Source organism: Cucurbita pepo, chromosome 17, assembly GCF_057944985.1.
Source record: "Cucurbita pepo subsp. pepo isolate OVF chromosome 17, ASM5794498v1, whole genome shotgun sequence".
NCBI lineage: Eukaryota > Viridiplantae > Streptophyta > Magnoliopsida > Cucurbitales > Cucurbitaceae > Cucurbita > Cucurbita pepo.
In genome coordinates this window covers 1,495,553-1,515,406 of record NC_141814.1, presented here as the reverse complement: position 1 = coordinate 1,515,406, position 19,854 = coordinate 1,495,553, and the positions used below count along the sequence as shown (strand labels likewise).

General features: G+C 35.1%; 3 protein-coding genes and 1 long non-coding RNA gene across 13 annotated transcripts; 2 read left to right on the top strand and 2 right to left on the bottom strand.

Annotated features, from left to right (window-relative positions):
- Positions 1-219: 219 nt before the first annotated feature.
- Positions 220-669, bottom strand: LOC111778705 (uncharacterized). The gene has a single exon (XM_023658677.2). The coding sequence runs from the start codon at positions 667-669 to the stop codon at positions 220-222; it is 450 nt and encodes a 149-aa protein (XP_023514445.2).
- Positions 670-3,218: 2,549 nt separating this feature from the next.
- LOC111778053 (uncharacterized) lies at positions 3,219-9,772 on the bottom strand. 7 transcript variants are annotated; one of them, XM_023657667.2, is made up of 9 exons: positions 9,641-9,763; positions 9,375-9,481; positions 8,284-8,397; positions 7,079-7,148; positions 6,132-6,394; positions 5,692-5,808; positions 5,419-5,467; positions 4,696-5,239; positions 3,219-4,356 (listed from the first exon to the last, which is right to left on the bottom strand). In XM_023657667.2, the coding sequence occupies exons 3-8, from the start codon at positions 8,371-8,373 to the stop codon at positions 4,716-4,718; spliced, it is 1,113 nt and encodes a 370-aa protein (XP_023513435.2). In that variant the 5' UTR covers positions 8,374-8,397; positions 9,375-9,481; positions 9,641-9,763; the 3' UTR covers positions 3,219-4,356; positions 4,696-4,715. The 7 variants fall into 7 exon arrangements, with proteins under 7 accessions (XP_023513435.2, XP_023513436.2, XP_023513437.2 ...); XM_023657668.2 differs by having other exon boundaries at positions 3,219-4,342; XM_023657669.2 differs by lacking the exon at positions 3,219-4,356 and adding an exon at positions 9,232-9,282 and having other exon boundaries at positions 4,442-5,239.
- A 3,408-nt stretch (positions 9,773-13,180) lies between these two features.
- LOC111778394 (protein WVD2-like 3) lies at positions 13,181-16,249 on the top strand. 3 transcript variants are annotated; one of them, XM_087119027.1, is made up of 7 exons: positions 13,181-13,319; positions 13,977-14,575; positions 14,828-14,916; positions 15,008-15,098; positions 15,197-15,268; positions 15,388-15,498; positions 15,622-16,249. In XM_087119027.1, exons 2-7 carry the CDS (start codon positions 14,042-14,044, stop codon positions 15,904-15,906), a joined length of 1,182 nt encoding a protein of 393 aa, XP_086975153.1. In that variant the 5' UTR covers positions 13,181-13,319; positions 13,977-14,041; the 3' UTR covers positions 15,907-16,249. The 3 variants fall into 3 exon arrangements, with proteins under 3 accessions (XP_086975153.1, XP_023513954.2, XP_023513955.2); XM_023658186.2 differs by having other exon boundaries at positions 15,005-15,098; XM_023658187.2 differs by having other exon boundaries at positions 13,185-13,319; positions 14,038-14,575; positions 15,005-15,098.
- A 1,642-nt stretch (positions 16,250-17,891) lies between these two features.
- LOC147787395 (uncharacterized) lies at positions 17,892-19,658 on the top strand. 2 transcript variants are annotated; one of them, XR_015413285.1, is made up of 2 exons: positions 17,892-18,534; positions 19,271-19,658. It is a non-coding gene; the product is annotated as an uncharacterized LOC147787395 (long non-coding RNA). The 2 variants fall into 2 exon arrangements; XR_015413284.1 differs by having other exon boundaries at positions 19,264-19,658.
- Positions 19,659-19,854: the final 196 nt, after the last annotated feature.

The following is a 19,854-nucleotide window of genomic DNA, read 5'->3' as shown; positions in this document are numbered from 1 at the left end:
GAGTCATCATGTGTCAAATCTAAATTACAAATCTTGGTCTAAATCATGGACATGAACGGTTTGTTTTGTCATTGATTTACTTTAGTCGTACATGATGAACGCAACCTTGGTACCCATAATAGATTAAGAAATTAAACAAAACTATAACATTACAACAAAATTAAACAAAAACTCATTCATGGGTAACGAACTCCATTTCTAGTTGAGACCAAAAGTAAGCTAAAACCCTAATCTAAGTTCCAAATCAATCTCATTGGAACTACCAAGAAAATCAATCTCCTTCACAAACTTCTTAACATTCTTCCAAATCTTACACTCTCCATCTGCTTCTTCTTCACCACTAAGGCTTGTGAAATCATAGAGTTTAAGAAACTTAATGGGTTGAGACGAGGATCCATGAAAATGAGGTGAACCCAATGGAGGAGATCTTCGGAGCTTGGCTCGGTCTCTTCGATGAACATTCATGTGGCCACCAAGAGCTTGCGCAGATCGAAATTGCCTTTTGCAAAACCCACATGAATAAGCTCTTGATGAACCCCATGCAAATCCAACAATGTCTTCTTCTTCTTCTTCTTCTTCTTCTTGATGATCTCCTCTTGTGTTGTTTGGTTTGTTTGTAATTCTAAGCTGTTCTTGTGGGCTGTTCATCTTCAAACTTTTGCTCTCCATTTCTTGAGAGAGAGAGATGGAAAAATTATTGTGTTCTTACCCACAAAATGAGTTGACGTTTGGAATTTAGGGTTTGGATATATATAGAAACAAAAAGGTGTGGGAAGTATCCATGTGTTAGGTGTTGTTCTTCATAAAACCTACATCATCATACCTAGGGTTTCACTTTCATGTCCAAATCTAGTATAGATTCAGATAGTACCTATTTTGGTCCATTACGTATCATCATCAGTCTCACGATTTTAAAATACGTCTCCTAGGGAGAGATTTCCACACCCTTATAAGGAATGTTTCGTTATCTCACAGTCCACTCTCCTTGGAGGCCCAACGTCCTCGTTGGCACACCACTCGGTACCTGACTCTGATACCATTTGTAATAGCACAAGCCCACCATTAGCAGATATTGTTCGCTTTGGCTCGCTAATTCGATTGATTGATACGAGTTGATTTTCTGTTACGATAAATTGACGAAACAATAGCTGGGTCAATAGCTGCTTCAGCAGCTGCAATAGCTTGAGAAAATATTCCCTTTTAATTGGCGACTATAAAAAAAAATCAGAAAATGTTACGAAATTCATATTAACTGCATTCAGTATAAGCTCAAGACACATAATTCATATTAACTGCATTCAGTATAAGCTCAAGACACATAAGGGCCCTAACCATATTCCGGCTCGTGATCAATCCATAGATACCGATAGAAAATAAATAGGCACTTGGAATAAGTACATATTCGAGCATGATTAACCAACTCCACATCGTCAACCTCACAATTTTAAAACGCGTCTGCTAGAGAGAGGTTTTCACATCTTTATGAGAAATGTTTCTCTTCTCTAACTGATATGAGATCTCACTTTAATCAAGTTTTAGAAGTAGTTAAACTAACTCAAATTGACAAATTAAGACGTGGATTGTGGATAAAAAAATTAGTATCTTAAACAAGGTAAGATGATAGAGTTTGTTTAATAATGAAAACAAAAGAGAAGATGAGAATGAGAAATAAATATAAGAAATTGGTATGAGTGATAAGGGAAAAAGTATGGTGAAGAAGGAAAAAATCCAGCAGAGAAGCAAAACACACAAAAGATTATTGCCTTTATTAACTGAGATTTGAAGTATAAAAACTGGTGGCTAATTTGGTGACCCCATGCAATACTCCATATGGGTATCATTTTTTTAAGGTTGTGATACCCAAATTGCAGTCTTTACCCTCACTGCCAACGCCCTCTGCCGTCTCTTTCACTCCTCTCCTCCATCTCTAACATTATTCAATCAAACCATACCTCTAATCCTTCTCTCTTAAGGCTTTATAAACCTTTAGATACAACAAGAGACGTGGATCTTCGCTTCGTTCTAGAGTTCAAAACTGATTTTTTATGGTCTTTTTTCTTAAACGAATGGAACTTTTAGAGTTGATGTAATCATAGTGTTGAACAGGTTGGAGTAATTGTTGAGAATCGAGGGTATATTCAATTGAACAATACATTCGTTTTTTTTCAATTTTCAAGCAGAGTGTGTAAGAGAGTTGATGTTGATATTCGAGCTAAATCTCTAGTAAGTGCTAATTCTTGTGATACCCGAGTAAAAGAAAGGTACATAAATGGGCTAATACCACCTCCAAATGAGAACAATCCTCATAATATGATAACAAAGAAAGAGTTAAAAGAATAGAAAGTTTCTTACTTATACCAACAAGATCAACAAGATGCACATTTCTTTTCGGTGACTCAATCATAGAACGTGATTAAGAATGCTTTGTTTGGTTTGAAGCAATTCTATTTTGGGTGACCTTTTTAAAACTTTTCAAGTAATGTATGAGTGAAGATAGAAGACAACTCGTACTGGAATGACTTGCATTGGTCTCTCGAGATAGTCTTCACTCTTATAAGCGAATAGTAAGTAATTTGACCATGTCGCACGAAAATGTCTAAGTCATCGAGTACCGAGTCCAAATTATGAATCCTAATTCAAATCCTTATAAGCGAAGAGTGAGTAACCTGACCATGTCGGAGCAGCTATCATCGTAGCTATCAAATACCAAATCTAAATTCTGAATCCTAATCTAAAAAAAAATTAATTAAGTTAAATACTAAATCAAATAATTTAAACAAGTACACACGTTTTTATTAATTACCCAAACTAATTCTCTCCTTTAAAATTGAGCTAAATTTTAATCTTCTAGGTTTTTTTTTTTTTTTAAAGATGAAACTAAAATTATAATTAAAATAAAAATAAATGAGTTTCAAATAAAAACAAAATAAAGAAAATTTGAAATCTAATTGTTGGCACGTTTAAAACGTGCGCAGCCAAATAATAAAGTAAATGTCTAAACTGCCAATGCCCACCTCGGAATGAGTTTATTAATAGAATTAGCAACTTTTTTTAAAACAGGGCAGATCTCATCTTTTAATTCAATTTTTTTAATTGTAATAAAATAAAACTACTTTATTTTCCTTTATATAATTAAAATATATTTTATTTTTTAAAAATTAAGAACCTAATAAATTGAAATTGGTAGCTATTTATTTGCCACAAGCTGCATAAATTCATTGAAAGAAAAAATGTTTAAATTTCAAAAACATTTTTAAAATTACTTTACAATAATTTAATCAAATTTCAAAGACAAAAATCAAGTTTTTTTAAAATTAAAAAATTCATCAATATTTAAATAAGAAAAGCAAGAGTGCAACCGCCTTCACATGCTCCTCCACTTCACGGCGGTTCTTTTCCTTCTCTATAACCGGATCACCGCCGCATTCCGTCGCAACGACGTCGTCTCTCCCCTACTTTGGGCTCTCGTCACCATCGCAGAACTCATCTTCACCTTCGTTTGGGTCCTAACCCAGTCGTTCCGATGGCGGCCGGTATCCCGCTCCGTCTCGCCGGAAAATCTCCCCGGCGACGAGGAGCTACCAGGCGTCAACGTGTTCATCCCCACAGTGGATCCGGCGAAAGAGCCGACGGTGGAGGTGATGAACACCGTATTGTCGTCTCTGGCTCTGGAGTATCCAGCGGAGAAGGTGGGCATCTACCTGTCGGACGACGGCGGGTCTCCGGTGACGCTTTATGCATTAAAAGAAACTTTTCTACAATATCAGAAAGAATGATATCTATGACAACCAATCCCGGTATGCCTTCAAGGTAATGAACTCCTCCACGACCCTTTCCTTTTACATGGAGGTTCTTGCAGGCTACCTGTTTGTTAAAATGCCATGTTTCTGGGTTTTGTTTTCTAGACTAAGTGGCGTGGAATGGATGGGGTAAGAGGGCCGGTGTTGTCCGGAACTGGATATTTCTTGAGGAGGAAGACGTTGAATGCAAAAAGCTCTTGGTCGATCCCAAAAGTTCATTGACTCGTTGAATGCAAAAAAGGAGTATCAGTGGGTATCTGCTGCAATGCAGAGGATGGAGTTGTGTTTATCTGTACTCAAAGCGGGCCTGCTTCCTGGGTTGCAGCCCAGTGGACATGAAAGACGCCATGGTTCAGATGCTAAAATGGAGCTCAGAGTTGTTCCAAGTTGCTTTATCTAAGTATAGTCCTCTCACATACGGTGTCTCAAGGATGTCAATTCTCCAAAGCATGGCCTACGCCTACGCCTACGCCTACTTCGCATCCTCCTCCCTGCCTTCAGTTGCTTTCGTCTTGTATGGGGTGGTTCCTCAATGGGGCTTCCTGAAAGGCATCCCCTTGTTCTCCCCACAATTTATTAATAATTCATTAAAACTAATAGTCAATTATAAATTTACTATTTTCTAAAAGAATATAACACTAAAAAAAAATTAGCTTCAGTAATTTCATATGGACACATAAACTAATCCACAAATAAACACACATATATATGAGAATAACTACATTTTTAAGCTGCAATACTTTTGGTTGGTAACTGAGAGATGCATCAAATTTTAGTGAGATAACTGAGAGCGTTCTGCAATTTTCTCAAGTAGTGATGCTTTTACCGAGTTAAGCCTAACATTTCTAAACCATTCAATCAAAAGGGAGTTCATGCCATAGACTCGTGAAAATACCTTCTATTCTTGTGATGCATTCATTTTGGTGTAGATGAGGATCGGTGTTCCAGAAATTTCCATGAAGATCCTGAAGCATTTGGCAAAGCCGTTCCACCCTCCAAAATTTGTTTGATCCATTTAATCCTGTTGATCACCTCTTCCAAGTCCAAAATTGCATCTTCTAATGAACCATGGTGCATGGAATTTAAACTAACATTGGGTACCATCTTCTTTACAGACTGACCATCACTACATCCATCTGCATCCGTTTTTGTTCCTCGAGTTTCTGTTGTCGTGCTTCGTTCTCGAATAGGTGAACTCGAGTCATTGTCCGATGTACTTTTTTTCTTGGCTACTGTATTCACACGGTTCGAATCGGAACTTAATTCTGGTGTGTGTTCGTGTTTCCCCTTCGATGCCGTGTTGCTGTACATTCGCTTGGACTTTCTGGCTAGTGCAGGAATAGGTCGCGTGGAACTAGCCTGTAAATCTAACGATGCATTTGAGTTTCCAGCTGCGGCTTCACTGTCATTTCCTTGACTCACGTTCTGGGGTCTCGAGGCTGTCGTGCATCACCAAGAAACCATAATGAATCAATCCCAAAACATATATGAATAAAATAAATAGCTTATTTTTCTTGTAAGAAGATCTTTCTAATGTACAAACAAGTGGCCATTAACTGTAAAATATAATAATTCATACATTCTTAGAAGTGATTAGTGTTATTATTGCGGCTCTTACCTACACTTCCATTGTTAAGCACCCGAGCACATTGAGCACTTCCATTCACCTATAACCACAAAGGAATTACAAAGACCTTAGTACTAAGCGAACGACAACAAAAAAGACTGAAGTATCTGAATCATCCAACCAAGCTTTCTTTTATCAAGTTTTCAACCCAAAGTTTTGAAAACAAGCCCTTGAGATGGAAAAAACATCCAATTCTCACGCACAAAAGCCCCAATTTCTAACTAACGGGACCAATATTGAATAGAACGGTTGAAAGAATGACACCTTCATATCAGGGACCGTCCAACCAGATCCCGGAGACCAGTCTAAGGATGGCCGCAAATCCTTGGAGGAGGCATGATAAGCCGATCCTTCACCAAATGGAGGGGGAAGCAGCTCAACCTTGAAAAAACAGGATAATACAAAAGAAAAATAATCACTCCCTTGAAAATAGCCTTCAAACTAGTGAATAAAGTTACACACGATAATTAGACAGTGGAGACAAATCAAACAGTTGGTCTGACTTGTTATATCTGACAGGGTAGCTAAGATTTGGGCAATAAATATTTTTGGGGAAAAGGCATCCTTAGTCACAAATAAAAGCCGAGCATTTGTTAGTCATTGCACTATCCACTCTATCATCCATGATTAAGTTAATAAGAAATAAGTAAGAAGTAACCAATGAACACAGTTGAAAATCTAAGGTAGTAGGTAAATAAAAGTACCTTGACCTCCTCATCTCCCAATATTGCAATTATTTTGCAAGACCAATAACAGTTATCCTTCCACCAATCAACTAAATCCCCCACCTTCCAGACATCATTCACAACAAAAGTCACCTCTAGCTGAGAGTTGGTACTATCAGATAATTGTTTTTCACGATATACTTGTGGAAACTGAGGACGCACCATCAACTGCCCTTTTGGCCCAGTTGATGGGATACCAAAGGCAGCAGGTGGTTTTTGAAACGGCTTTGTCCATACTACTTCTGAAATCAGAGACAAGTTCAAACCGTGAATATAGTACTGTCCCAGAAACTGAATCCGATATGTTTCATGACTACGTACTAAATATTTATTCTACAAATAATTTCAGCCACAAGCATCAATTAACGAAAGCCTTCAGGCTCACCCAAAAGAAAATGGGTTCGAAATCAACTTCAACCTACTGCTGGTAAATATTCCACAAGTTTTTTACTACCAAGTACTGAACAGAAGCCAACCACTGTAAAACTATACGACAAAAATGCAAATGGAATTCTTAAAGAAGTTCACAATTAATTCAAATTGTTAGTCTAAGAATGGGCAGTCTCCTCTTCAAACTACTTTATAATGGTTCTCTACAGAGATATATCTCATTCTTCCAATTTTCAAAACAAGTAGTCAAATCAGCTAATTGTGATCACAACATTTGGAGATCAAAAGATGGCTATACTACAAAAGAAAGTATTTCCACGCTGAGTTGGAAAACTAGTTATACATTTGTGATCAAACACTAAGGATCCTTCGTAATGAAAAGCATAGTCAAAGTAATGGAATTTTTCATCGCAATATCATTCACTTGATGTCATAATAAAATCAATGAATAATAGTAGTTATATTCCATGAAAACTCTTGAAGGCTTCGACCAAGAAAGGGACAAGCTAGTACAAAGAATAAAGATAAGTACGTACCTTCATCAGGAAAGTCAACAAATTCCAATTCATACGATAGACTCCCCATTCTCCAGGCAATGTCCTTTATCTGGTTGAAAATGTACAAACAATTAAGAAAAGTATTGTATTCAATACCTGATAACAGAAACTGGCCAAAAGATATGTGTTTTTTAATCCAAGAAGAATTTCTAGAAACAAAGTTCAATTATAGCAGAAGGTTCACTAAAGAAGTAAATTACTTGGACGATCAGAAACCACTTTGCTTTACTAGATCCACATAAGATAAATCGCTTGTAACCCATTCTCATGTTTTTATCTGTCTCATAATACCATGAAAATAGGACTTTAGAACTAAACTACGCTGTAATGTGACATGAAGAAAAATTGCTTGATAGAGAATTAATACTTGGGGAAGTGGAAGTGGGGTATAAATTTTAAATGAATTTATATGGCACTTATGCCTATGGAGAGACTAAGCCCTCAGAATTCCTGGTCAGCATCCCCTCTTTCTGAACTTTATTCACGGGGGGCATATGTATTCTTTTTTATTTCTTGTTTTAGAGACTATCAGAAATGTTCTAACCTTTCTGCGCTTGCTTGATATTAAAAACAAGGGACCAAGCAAAAGATCCAATAGTATTGAAAACTTGGATAACTAATCTTGAAGTATCTCAAGTAGGTGATCCAAGGAGGTTTAAACCCATGACCTAGAGGTTCAATCCATCAGTATTTTCAATGAAAATGCTTAAGCCTGAAAAGGCAATAAGCCTCGGGGAAACAGTGTTCATTTTATTATGATAAATCACAAAACTTTCACTCATTTATTTAAAAAAATGCTGATAATAAATACTGGAGTTGATGGAACTACAAAGTAGGTCTCAGCTTTTTTACCTATTTATCCCATATAACAAAGTAAGTCCTATAAACCAATTAACTACTGGAAGCAGACATATCTAACTTAGGTTAGAGGAATGTTCGCTCTTGTTGCAGGTATAATCCTTTAGGGACTCTGGGGCTTGAGTCTACATAAGTATCCTTTTCTTAATCAAGAGCGTCTCTATCAATGATTGTCCTTAGATTGACAAATTAAGATTGTAAATGTTAAAAATATTTGAAAAAAATGGAAAAAATTAGATCATAAGGGTAAATCAGATACATGCTCTGAGATTGTCAACAACGCCACTTCAATAATTAGCCTTTACAAGAAGGAATATGATTCATACCTTACATCGGAACCAAGCACCACGATAACCAATGAGAAAGCAACGTGATTCTACCAGTTGCCCAATTTCAAAAGGTAACTTGCTTGCCATATCAGTTCACAATCTAGCATGCACCTGCTGGAAAGAACTTCCAAATTGAAAAACTAGAATACATAATTCAAGCCAAAAATATAACATTAGCAGCATAACTTTCATCTAGTTCATCATTTGCATTCATAATACCTGGGTAGAAGGGAAGCCATGGCCATGTAAAGCCAGCGCTTCAATAATCTACATACAAAAATTGCACTAGCTTACAAGTATTAAGCAGCTCTTTGTTCGTACATACAAGCATTAACTATCTCTGTTTGTTCTTGTTTACACATATTATGGCTGGTAATCGCATAACCCTACAAGATTCCCATTAAATTTAAATATGTGGTCACCCTTCTTTGAACCTTTACCTTCATGACATTTTCTTTTCTTTCTTATGGATAAGAAACAAAGCATATTGATTACAAAAGAAGAACTCTCCATTTGGCTGCAGCTAAGGGGAGAGCATAATTATAGAAATCTTTGGTTAGCTTATAAACAATCAATTAGGAAAATCGGTTCACGTCCAATACCAAGTATCTAAGTTATTCTATCTAGATCTTGGCGATGTTTCTCTTATCTGCTAGAGCGGAGGAAAAAAAAAAAACTATCACAACATGTGAAGAATTGAGTAAGGAAAGCCTGAGAGAGAGATAAACAGTTTTCCCAAATGTTTCTTTATTTTGTGAAACATTTCAAGAAACGGATAGGCATTGTTTCCCATTATCATAGGAGAGCACTCATCAACTTCTAGAGAATACCTCCTCAACGAACAGGATACTCGAAAAAAGTTACCTCGCAAATATGTTTCTAAAGACTCTCACTCTCTCTACCACAAACAATTCAAAGCCTACTGCAAATAAAGACTAACAAAACCTTGAGCTCCCCATTTCCCCAACCGTCACGTTCAAAAACCATTGCAGCAAACTGAAAATCGATCATCCACTTGGTAAAAGCATCATAGTAACACTGAAAATTAAAAGATGACAAAAAAAAAAAAAAAAAAAAAAAAGCATTACAGTTATGAGCGTAGCCTGAGCTTGCTCGGCGACAATTCTTCAAATGCCAAAACCTAGGGCTGCTAGAGGTACAGTCTAGTTTATCGCCATTCCCGCCGGTAAACAGCCTGAAAATTCATTTTCTCGATTAGCCAAAACAAGTTTCCTACACTTCCTATCTCCCTAGTTGCTCTGCGACATTCAGTAACGAACGCAGAGCTAAACTGCAATATAAGGCATCTTGTGAAGGTGAAAAAAAAATGGGTGAGCTCGTATTCAAACTGTACCTGCCTGCGCGCTAATTCCTGCAAATGTAACGTCTTCTTCTCCGCCTTTCCAGAGCTGAGACAAGTGCCGAGCGAACCGCGTCTACTGGATTTTCCAATTTTGTTTCGCTTTACATTTTCCTCTCTAATGCCTGTTGGATTTATTATTATTATTATTATTATTATTATTTTAGGTCAAATTACAAATCTAATTTTGCACCAAATTTAAATTTGATATACGGTGGTTATATTGACCTAAAATTACTCCGTTTTTAATTTCAATTTTTTCTTTTTTATCTCACGGACCCGAACCAATCACCATGAATTAAAATAAGTTACCCTGATTTAGTTATTTGAATTAGATTTCATTTAATCGAATGTGCAGGAACAAGTTACCAACAACATCTTTTTACAAATTGTTGAATGGAAGCATAAATGCAACATTATCCGTTAAGACAATTGAATGGAATCCCAAAATAAAACCACCAGAGATTATGCTCAAAGTGGACAATATCATAGACAGTTTTGTTCATCTAACATGGTATCAGAATCATGTCTAAATTTAGTAATGTCAATAGAATCCTCAAATATCTAATAAAGGTCATCTAACAACTCCAAAAGAAAAGGAGTCAACTCCAAAAGAAAAGGAGTCTAGCCTCCAGCCTTGATTAAGGGGAGGTGTACTTTGGGAAGGTGTTGAATGAAAGTCTCATATCCACTCATTTAACGAATGATCATAGGTTTATAATCAATGAATATTTGGATGAAAGTCTCATATCGGCTAATTTAGCGAATGATCATGGATTTATAATCAATGAATATTCTCTCTAAAAAAAATATTACGTGTTGATAGATTTTGGTTATAATTATGTGTTGTCCGTCTCTAAAATTTATAATTATAAACGTTGATAGATTTTGGTTATAATTATGTGTTGTTCGTCTCTAAAAAAAATAATAAATCCTCTTCTTTATAAAAAAAATTTATTGATGGTTGATGTCTAAGCCAAGTATATCTCAATTCATATTCATAATTTAAGAGGGAAAAAAAAGTTAGGTACCTAATGGGATAATTAAAATAATTAAGAACACGTTAAAAAAAACAAAATAATTAAAACATCTTAAACAACCCTTTAAAAAATTAAAAAAATTAAAAAGAAAAAGAAAAAAAAGAACCCACTATTACACCTAAAATTATTCCAAATAATCAGGTACAGTCGATATCAGTGGCCTTTAATCAAGAGGCTCAGATGTCCGTTGGATTAAAAGAAAAAGAAGGGTTGATGAAAATTAATCATCAACCCTATTGGTTGAGTCTCTTCCCATCAAAGCTTTAGAGTAGGCCATGATAAAACGATGTACAAAAACAGTGGGCCCGCATGGCCCACATGCCTTTAATGCCACTCTATTCAACTGCCTCCTTCACCCAATCATAATAATAACAATTAAAAAATCCCTTTCTATTCTTTTCTTATCTTATTTTAGTCTTCAAATATTCGAAAATTTGACTTATTAATTATGCCTTAAGATTTATATAAATTAACATTTTTCTTTTTCTTTTTATACATTATAAATTCTCTTGCTTTTATTGATTTTGTATTTACTTACATACGACCCACTAGTTTAGTTAGCTAGTTGCGGTTTCTCGCAGACATCTTCTACAAAGCAAGTTAGCCCAAAGCGAAATTGATCGATGGTAGTTGATCGAAGTTCCAGTAGGTAGCCACTCTTAAGACCTAATATAGTCCTCGATATAAATAATTATGTAAAAAAATTATTTATGTAAAAGCTCCTGTTATTTATGTGAAAAAATTATATATATACACGCGCAGGAAAAATATAAATAATTAAGACATTTTAAAGAAAAATTATTAAAGGAATTAATATAACTTAATGATTAAGATAAAGGTTGAAAATTCAAATTTCAACAAATGATTTTTTTTTTTTTTTTTTTTTTTTTTTTGAAAATGAAGAACAATAATAATTATTATACAATTATTGCCAACTCACTATTCCATTCAATCATTATATATATCTGTTACCTTCTTCCTCTTTTCATTTGGGTGCGGTGGTTGGCTTCTCCTGCTTGCGGTTGAGCCACCGCCGCCCTCCGTTCCCCCTCCACCCTCCTCGCCTAATTCTATATGCTTTTCGAATCTCCCAATTCGCTTTTCCAACAAACCCTAATTTTTTTTTTTAATTTCTTTTTTGGAGTCTAAAATGTCATCTCATATAAGATTAGACATGGGAGTTGGCATCAAATTATATGTTTCCATCATATGTCTCAATGCTTCCTTTCTTGTTGTCACCTAAACATTATATTATATTATATAATAAAGTTTAATCATCTCAAACTTATTAATTTAGATAAATTTTGTCTATTATTTATTTATTTAGGGTTAATGAGATAAGGATTTAGGGAGGGAAGTAGGAGTGGGGAAATTAATTAATTGGAGGTTGATGAGGCCTTATCACAAGGGTTAGGAGCAATAATCAAATAATTATTTGGATGTGACACCATTATATTTCTTTACTTTTTTTTTTTTTTGTTAAGAAATGGATCTCCTCTTTCATGTACGCCTTTCGCTCAATTTTGAACTCCCTCTTAACAATTCGTCTCTCGAGCACTTCACCATAGAACCTCTCGTGAGACCTAATATAGCCCTCGAACAACTTCTCATTTATTGATACTCAATTTATTCTCTAAAACTCTCGAACAAAATACACCATTTGTTTAACATTTGAGTCATTTTTTACTACACCTTCGAGGTTAGCAACTTCTTTATTCCACATATGAGAATTCTAAGTTAAGAACATGACTCTAATACTATGTCAAATCACAAACATTCGCAAAGTAATATATTGTCTACTTTGAACATGACTGATATTTTTAAAATTTTTGCTCAAATAATTATATATATAATTTAACTAGAAATTATTATATTATTAAAAAAAAATATTAAAAGGAGTTATCTAATTTATTATATATTTTTTAAAGTAAAGAAATTTTTGAGATAAAAAAATAATAAAAGTTTACATCAGGCACCGTCATGTGTCTTCAACAAGACAAGGAAAAGACTAGGGGGAACATTTATGTTACCTACTGACCCTCCTATTTTAATTTCAAAATAGTCCTCATTGTAGGAAGTAATAAAATAAAATTATTACCTTTAAGAATTTTACCAGACAGTAAAAAACAAAAAATGAAATAAAAAACCTTAAGGTTTAATTTACCACTGCATCGAAAAAATAATCTTAAAGTTTAATTTTACCCTATTGAACGGTAACTTGATTAAACATTTTTATAGTTAAATTATTTATATTAAAATTCGAGTTATTTATTGACTATACAAAAAATATATTAATATCCTAAGATTTAAGAATTAAATTAATCAATTTTCTTAAAGTTTGATAACTCCGCGCTTGAATATTTTGAAATGTTAAATTTTAAAATTAAAAATTTAAAAAGATTAAAAAAGGTATACTTCATTTATTAATTTTCATCCCTCTCAAACAAATAAATTCAAAAACGATTTTTTAAAAAAGGGAAAAAGAATAATAATGCCGCCGTTAAAACACGAGAGTCGGCACCGACGCGGCTAAGTTTATATAAACAAGGAACAGAAACAGGACGCACTCCGACACCGTTCTCGGAAGCGCGAATTCACTCTGATGCCTTAATACAATCCCAAGCAATCCACAGGTAGCGTTGCGATTCATCTTCTTCTTCTACATTTTGAAGAATGTTTCTTGGAATCGATGTAGTTGTTAGATCTGGTTGCTATCTCTCGATCCACTGATTTTTTTTTTTTTGGTCACAACTTGTAGATGTCATATTGATTTCTGGTTGCTACATTTTCTTGCTGTTGTTTTCTAATCTCTTGGATGAATTTTGAAAATGATTAGCTGATACTGGATACATGTATGATTTCCTGATGTTTGAGAGGTTGTGTTTTTTGTTGCGTTTAATCTGTTGATAATTTGTTAATCGATCACCATTATCTCCTTTTACAGTTCATTTACAGTTAATGTTTTCGTTTTAGAAAGTTATGTCTGCGAGTACGGTGTTGGTTTGATAATTTTAATTAAGGTAATAGCCACCGCCTATATTGAGCATTTCGCGCGCGCGCGCGTATTTATGGCATGGTAAGATTTGGTTAATTGTAGTTCTTATAGAAAATTTTGGTTGTGGCTTGCGATCATTTAGTTGCATTTTTATACAAATGGCAAATCCCTGGGTGGCTGCGGCAACTGTTTCTAGTTCTCTTCCTTCTCTCTCAAAATATCGTTATCAATATTAACAGCCTCGGATTTTCTTATGTATGTGGTATGTGCATTCATGTATTTGATTCTATTGCAGAGTTGGTTTGTGTACCAATTGTGACCCATTGACGTCATTATCACGGTTTTCATCATTGTAGTATTATGGAGATGGAAGGTACAGATGTTTGTATGGACAAAGAGCCAGATCGTGTCATAACATATTCCTCTGGAGTAGTTTCCCATGATTCTTCTTGTGAAGATAGCCTCAATCATCAAGATGTTGTGGAGTCGTTTGGCGAAATAAATGGGCATCATGATATCCACAATTCAGAAGAGGGAAGCGAAGCAAAGGAATATGAAGTGAAGGAATGCACAAATGAAAAATCAATCAAGGTTCCTGAACTTCCTCTTACAGAAAAACCTGACCAGCAGCAAAGTGTGATCAGCTTGAATAACGAGAAAGAGAGACTGGACGAGAAGGTGGTACTAGAAGGAAAGAATGCCCATCAATCTATGTTAACTGTGAACTCATTTAAATCTTCTGCTGGAAATGCTCGAACAAGACACACCGTCCCACAGCCATTTGCCTTGGCAACAGAAAAGCGTGCTTCATCTGGTACTCGACCTCCCAATGCTATTGTGGCTGAAAAATCTATCAAACACAATGTTCAGCCTGCAAAGATCAAATCCAATCAGGTACGTTCTAATGGAATATTAATTCTATTGGTAATTCAACTTGGTTCCATGGACGTGTATAATTCAAACCCTGTGGTGGTAGACCTACATGCTTAATCCACTGCTTTCACTTTAAGAGAGGTTTATGTTTATTAATTATTATCCTGAAACGTTTTCATGAATCAGAAAAATTAACGTGTACAGCTTCATGGCTTAGGAAAAAACTGGTTTTACTTGTATATGGCTCAATGGATTTGCTTTTACTTCCTGCAGCCTGCATCACCTAGAGCGTTGAGGAAGCCACTGCAACCTAATAACAAGAAGCATGCTGATGAGGAAGATTCCTGCTCGGTGGTTTCCATGTATCTTTCTCAACTCTATGTTTTATTTACTACTGGGTTTAACCTTTCCCATTTGCTCTAAAATTGATTTTTGCCTATCGACTGGTAGCAATGCCGCAGCATCTCGGGCTATTAAGACAAGAACTACTGTTGCTTCAGCTCCTACATTTCGATGCACAAAGCGTGCCGAGAAAAGGAAGGAGGTATTGCCACCCACGCCATCTTATCCTATCCAGTTTCTTTGGATACTATTTTTTTCTATGATAGTCTATATCTTACTACATTTTTCTCATATATGTAGTTTAACTCGAAATTGGAGGAAAAACTTCAAGCTCTGGTGGCTGAGAAGACCGAGTGTGAGACAAGGTCCAAGGTAAAATATGTTCTCTCTGGTGGAGGATATTTGTTGCTTCCCTTTTAGCTGCTTCCTGAAGGTAATTCTAAAGTTATTCTCTTCTTTTTTTTCCATCATCAACCTTCCAAATTTTGAAGGAAGAGACTGAGGCCGCTATCAAACAACTAAGAAAGAGTTTGTTATTCAAAGCAAATCCAATGCCAAGCTTCTACCACGATGGGCCTCCTCCCAAGGTTGAGCTGAAAAAGGTACTTATTACGAATCTTTTGTGGCCCCTACATTATCTTGTCAAACAGAGAGCATATTATTGGGAATATATGAATTCACTATCTTCTTGAATTATCATTAACAATACTCTGTTTGAGTGCCAGCTCCCACCAACTCGTGCGAAGTCACCTAAACTTGGCCGACGTAAGAGTTGCAATGATGCAGTTCATTCATCCTATGGAGACAAGATAAAAGTCAGTTGCGGCAAGGGAAATGGTCGTCATACAGACAGCTACAACAGAGATATCATCGCACTGGATGTCATTGAGAATCGAAGCGATGTCATTCGCTTCGTAGAGAACAAGCTGAAGCAAGAAGGAGCTTTCCACGAGGTGATTCCTATTGATGTAAATGGTTCAAAGAATATGAATATTTCTGTCCAATCTTGAGTTTGTGACCAACTTCCAACTCGCTTCTATCATGCCTACTACGTCTCGCATTTTCAAGAGTTCATTGCAGTGGTTTATGTAATTTATGAAATGTAAATTTCTGTAATTTATATCGTTTGTTTATGCGGAAGCATTTTACTTCCGGACAAAATACTTATCTTATAATGGCCCTCCCCCTGAAAGAAAAAAAAGGAAAACAGAGAGAAATAGATCTACTAAGATGTGGTTCAAGCTATTGTTTCCTTTGTTACTTTTGTACGTAAATTATAGATTGACCATTCTTGTTTTGTAGACTTCAATGTGAAATTAAAATGGATGTTCTTCAAGTGGTTTATTGCTTTTACGCGACATGATTCCATTGTTTCTGAATCTAATTATGCTTTCTATCATACAAGAAAGGATTCTTGCTCATCAGTTATTCACATGCATGGACGATGAGGCAAAACAAGGTACGTTGCATAGACGTTCCAATTTACTGTCTGGGAAATATTTTTGCTTGAACTAGTTACGATAGAAGAACTAAATGGCTACGAGAAAACGTAAGAAATGTAGGTGTTGGAGCCTTGAATGCCATGTATTTGAAATCGTCTAGGCGGTTTTTCTCGAGGCGTTTTAGATCATGAGTTGGTTGCGCTAGGTTTGTTTAATACGAGATTACGAAGTTGATTTTATTATTATTGGTACATAGTGCATTTAACATGATTTTCCTCTTTTGTTTTTATTTTTTCTTCGAATTATTCTTGACAGGGAACACAGACAAATGCAAAATAGGAAATGAGCTTGGGAAGTAATTTCACTCGAGACACCAGTGGCCTCATGGATCTTCTTCTACTATCTCAACTCCCAACTGTCTCTTACGACACAGTCAGCTATGAGTTGCTTGGATCCCTTTTCTAAGGTAAAGAGAATCCTTTTATCCTTGCTTGTTTCTGTAACAAATAATATGTTTTATATCTTGGATGACCATCAAGATCTCAGAATCCCTCGAGAAATTTTCTTTTAGTAAGTTTGAAAACTGATATAGAGTCCCTTTTCACTAGCACAGGGCTCACACCAATCTGAAATGCGAACTCAATACCTTACAGCTAAAGCTTCTATAGGTTGCCAAGAGAAAAAGACGCAGCTCCCATGACACCCTTTTAGAATCTCAAAAAATTGCTACAACTCCAAGTTAGCCTTTTCCAGTTGGATTTAAGGCTGTGTATGTGTTTGATTTAGAAACATTAGGACCAGATCCTTCCTTCCACCTTGACGGTTTGAATTGTAAGGTTCCAAATTGACATTGGGTCCGTTCTAGTGATCTATACTGTATACCTTTTTACAAATCATTAACCTACAAACTTACATGAAATCAGGTTTTTATAGCCCATTCCTTCACGTAATTCAAACCCAAATTTCTACCCATTAGTTTCATAAAACTAAACTTATTGAATACAAACTTCCCTTTAAATTTATCAGCTCCCTTGTAAATATTCTCTTCCTTGACTTGTTTGTGTATGTGAGATCTCACATCGATTGGGGAGGAGACCAAAACATTCTTTATAAGAGTGTGGAAACCTCAAAAACCTTGAGGAGAACCCCGAAAGGGAAAGCTAAAAAATGACAATATCTGCTGGCGGTGGGCGGTGGGTTTAGGCTGTTACAGTTTATTTGATCTATTACTCGATTTCCTCCCAAAGAAATATTCTTCCTCGGGTCTTGAGTATTTATCTCCCAAAAGTGTGTATTATCTTTATTCCATCGGTCATATTGCCATTGAAATCTTTGCCATACCAAATTCCTCAACAATGGAAAATCTTCGCTCGTTTCGTATGCCCCGACATGAGATACTTGCAATATGATGTTCAAAATGAGAAAAATCTAAGGTCTTCAACGGCAGCGAGGGATCAAGCTCACAGGCCTGAGTTTCTTTTAAATACTTTCTAGATATCGTCAAATTTACAAGTCTATTTCCTTCGCTTGTAGTGATCTTTTTTTCGGTAAGAGCAGTCTTTCACGTAAAATCCATTTGTTAGTTTGTTAATTTTTCTTCTTTTCATTACATTTTATCTAGCTTTTATTTACTTGTTTGGTTCATAAATCAAATTATTGAACAATCTGTTTGCATAATTACAGCTATCTACAAGTTAGCCGACCCTAGGTAGCTTGTTGTTGAACTAACCCAATTTCAACAAACACGGTCCAACTATTTTTGTTGTTTCTGTTTTGATCGTCTTTATAGCTTATAGTTGAAAAGTTAGATTTGGTAGATGTGGAAAAAGCACATCCTTTGTAGTACACAACTGACCTTCAAATCTGTGAGTTTACACGCATACACATATATATAAGCCCATATGAAGAATCATTGCATTCTCTCATCTTAGCTCTCCAGAATTGTTGAGGAGAATGCAGTCTGGTCCGAGAGCATCGTTTGAATAGATTGATCTCGGACCAGGCTTCATTCTCGCCAGCTCTTCGATTAGCTCAGCATGCTGTATTACCTAGTTCATATACAACAAGTAAGTTCACATCTATTTCTCAAGTGCTTTTGTTTGTTTTTCTTTTTATTTGTTGGAATTATGCACCTCCACTGGGACTGGAAAGATGCAAGTCGAAGAAGGCAAAGCTGTACTTGGGAGATTAGACCAGGTACATTACTTCGATGAAAATTTTATTTTTTTCTTTAATTTCGTGTAATTTATATTTTTAAAAATAGATTAGACACAGAAAAAGATCTTTTCATTGGAAAAGAACATAACTTTTGAAAGAAAAAAAAAAAGAAAGAAAAGAAAAGAAAAGAAGAGTAGTTTAATAATTCAGCTGGTTTAATAATAGGGCAGACGCTATTATTTAATTTAGGATTAATATTTATTTATTTTGGAAGAATAATTTGTAATTTAGAGGTCGGGGGTGTACATGCTAATTCCTATTTTCTTAATAAATGGGATAATGATGTTGTCGGGATCATTTTCCAACAGCTTTTATCACTTGCCGACTCCTTTTTCTTTCTTCGTTCTCAATTATTTGAAAAAATAGGATGACAGGCGATTAGAGGATAGGTACCAAAATACGACCCAAATTGGAAAAAAGAAAAAGAAAAAAAAAAGGAACAGATAGAGAAATTAATGCAAAATTAGATTACGTAACATTACGGGGAGAGTTCACTAATGGTTTATTTGAATTAATTAGCAGAAAAAAAAAAATCAAATAATATTCTTGATTTTTAAAAATATTCTAAAATAAGTTTAAAGAAGGCTCTTTCTAGTAAAAATGTTTCAATTTTTCTAACCATTCATTTTTTTTTAATATTCTTAATTTTTTTTTAAAATTTTTAAAAAATACATAAACCAAAGGAGGGCGAGCTTACTTGTATGCTAGTATGTAGTTGGTGGCTCAGAAGACTAGCAGCAATTCAGGAGGGCGAATGACAAGAAGTGGTAGACGTTTTCAACTATCTACAATTCAAGAGAACCAGAGACGGTTTATGGCAAAGTAAGGCGAGTGACAAAAGTTATAGCGGAAAGGAATGAAGAACAAAAGATACACACACGAGAGGAGAAATAAAATAATGATGAAGTAGATTTTGTATTTATTTTCTTAAAATCCTTTCTTTACTTTAAGGTTATGTTAAAGACCAAGCATAAATATGAACTAGAAATTTTTAAGGTTCAAAATAAACTTTTGGTCTGCAATTATCTCCATAATAATTAGAAATATAGGATGTAACTTCACTTAAGGTTTTAGAATTAAGATTTTTTATTGTAACGACTCAAGCCCATCACTAGTCGATATTATCTGTTTTAGCTCGTTATGTATCACTGTCAGCATCATAATTTTAAAATGCTTTAATATTAAAATTCAGTACAATATCAAGTTTCATTTCACTAACATATTATAATCGACCCTAATAATAAAAATTTGGGAATGATTCAAATATCGGACACCCACTCGAAATTTGGGGGCATGTGA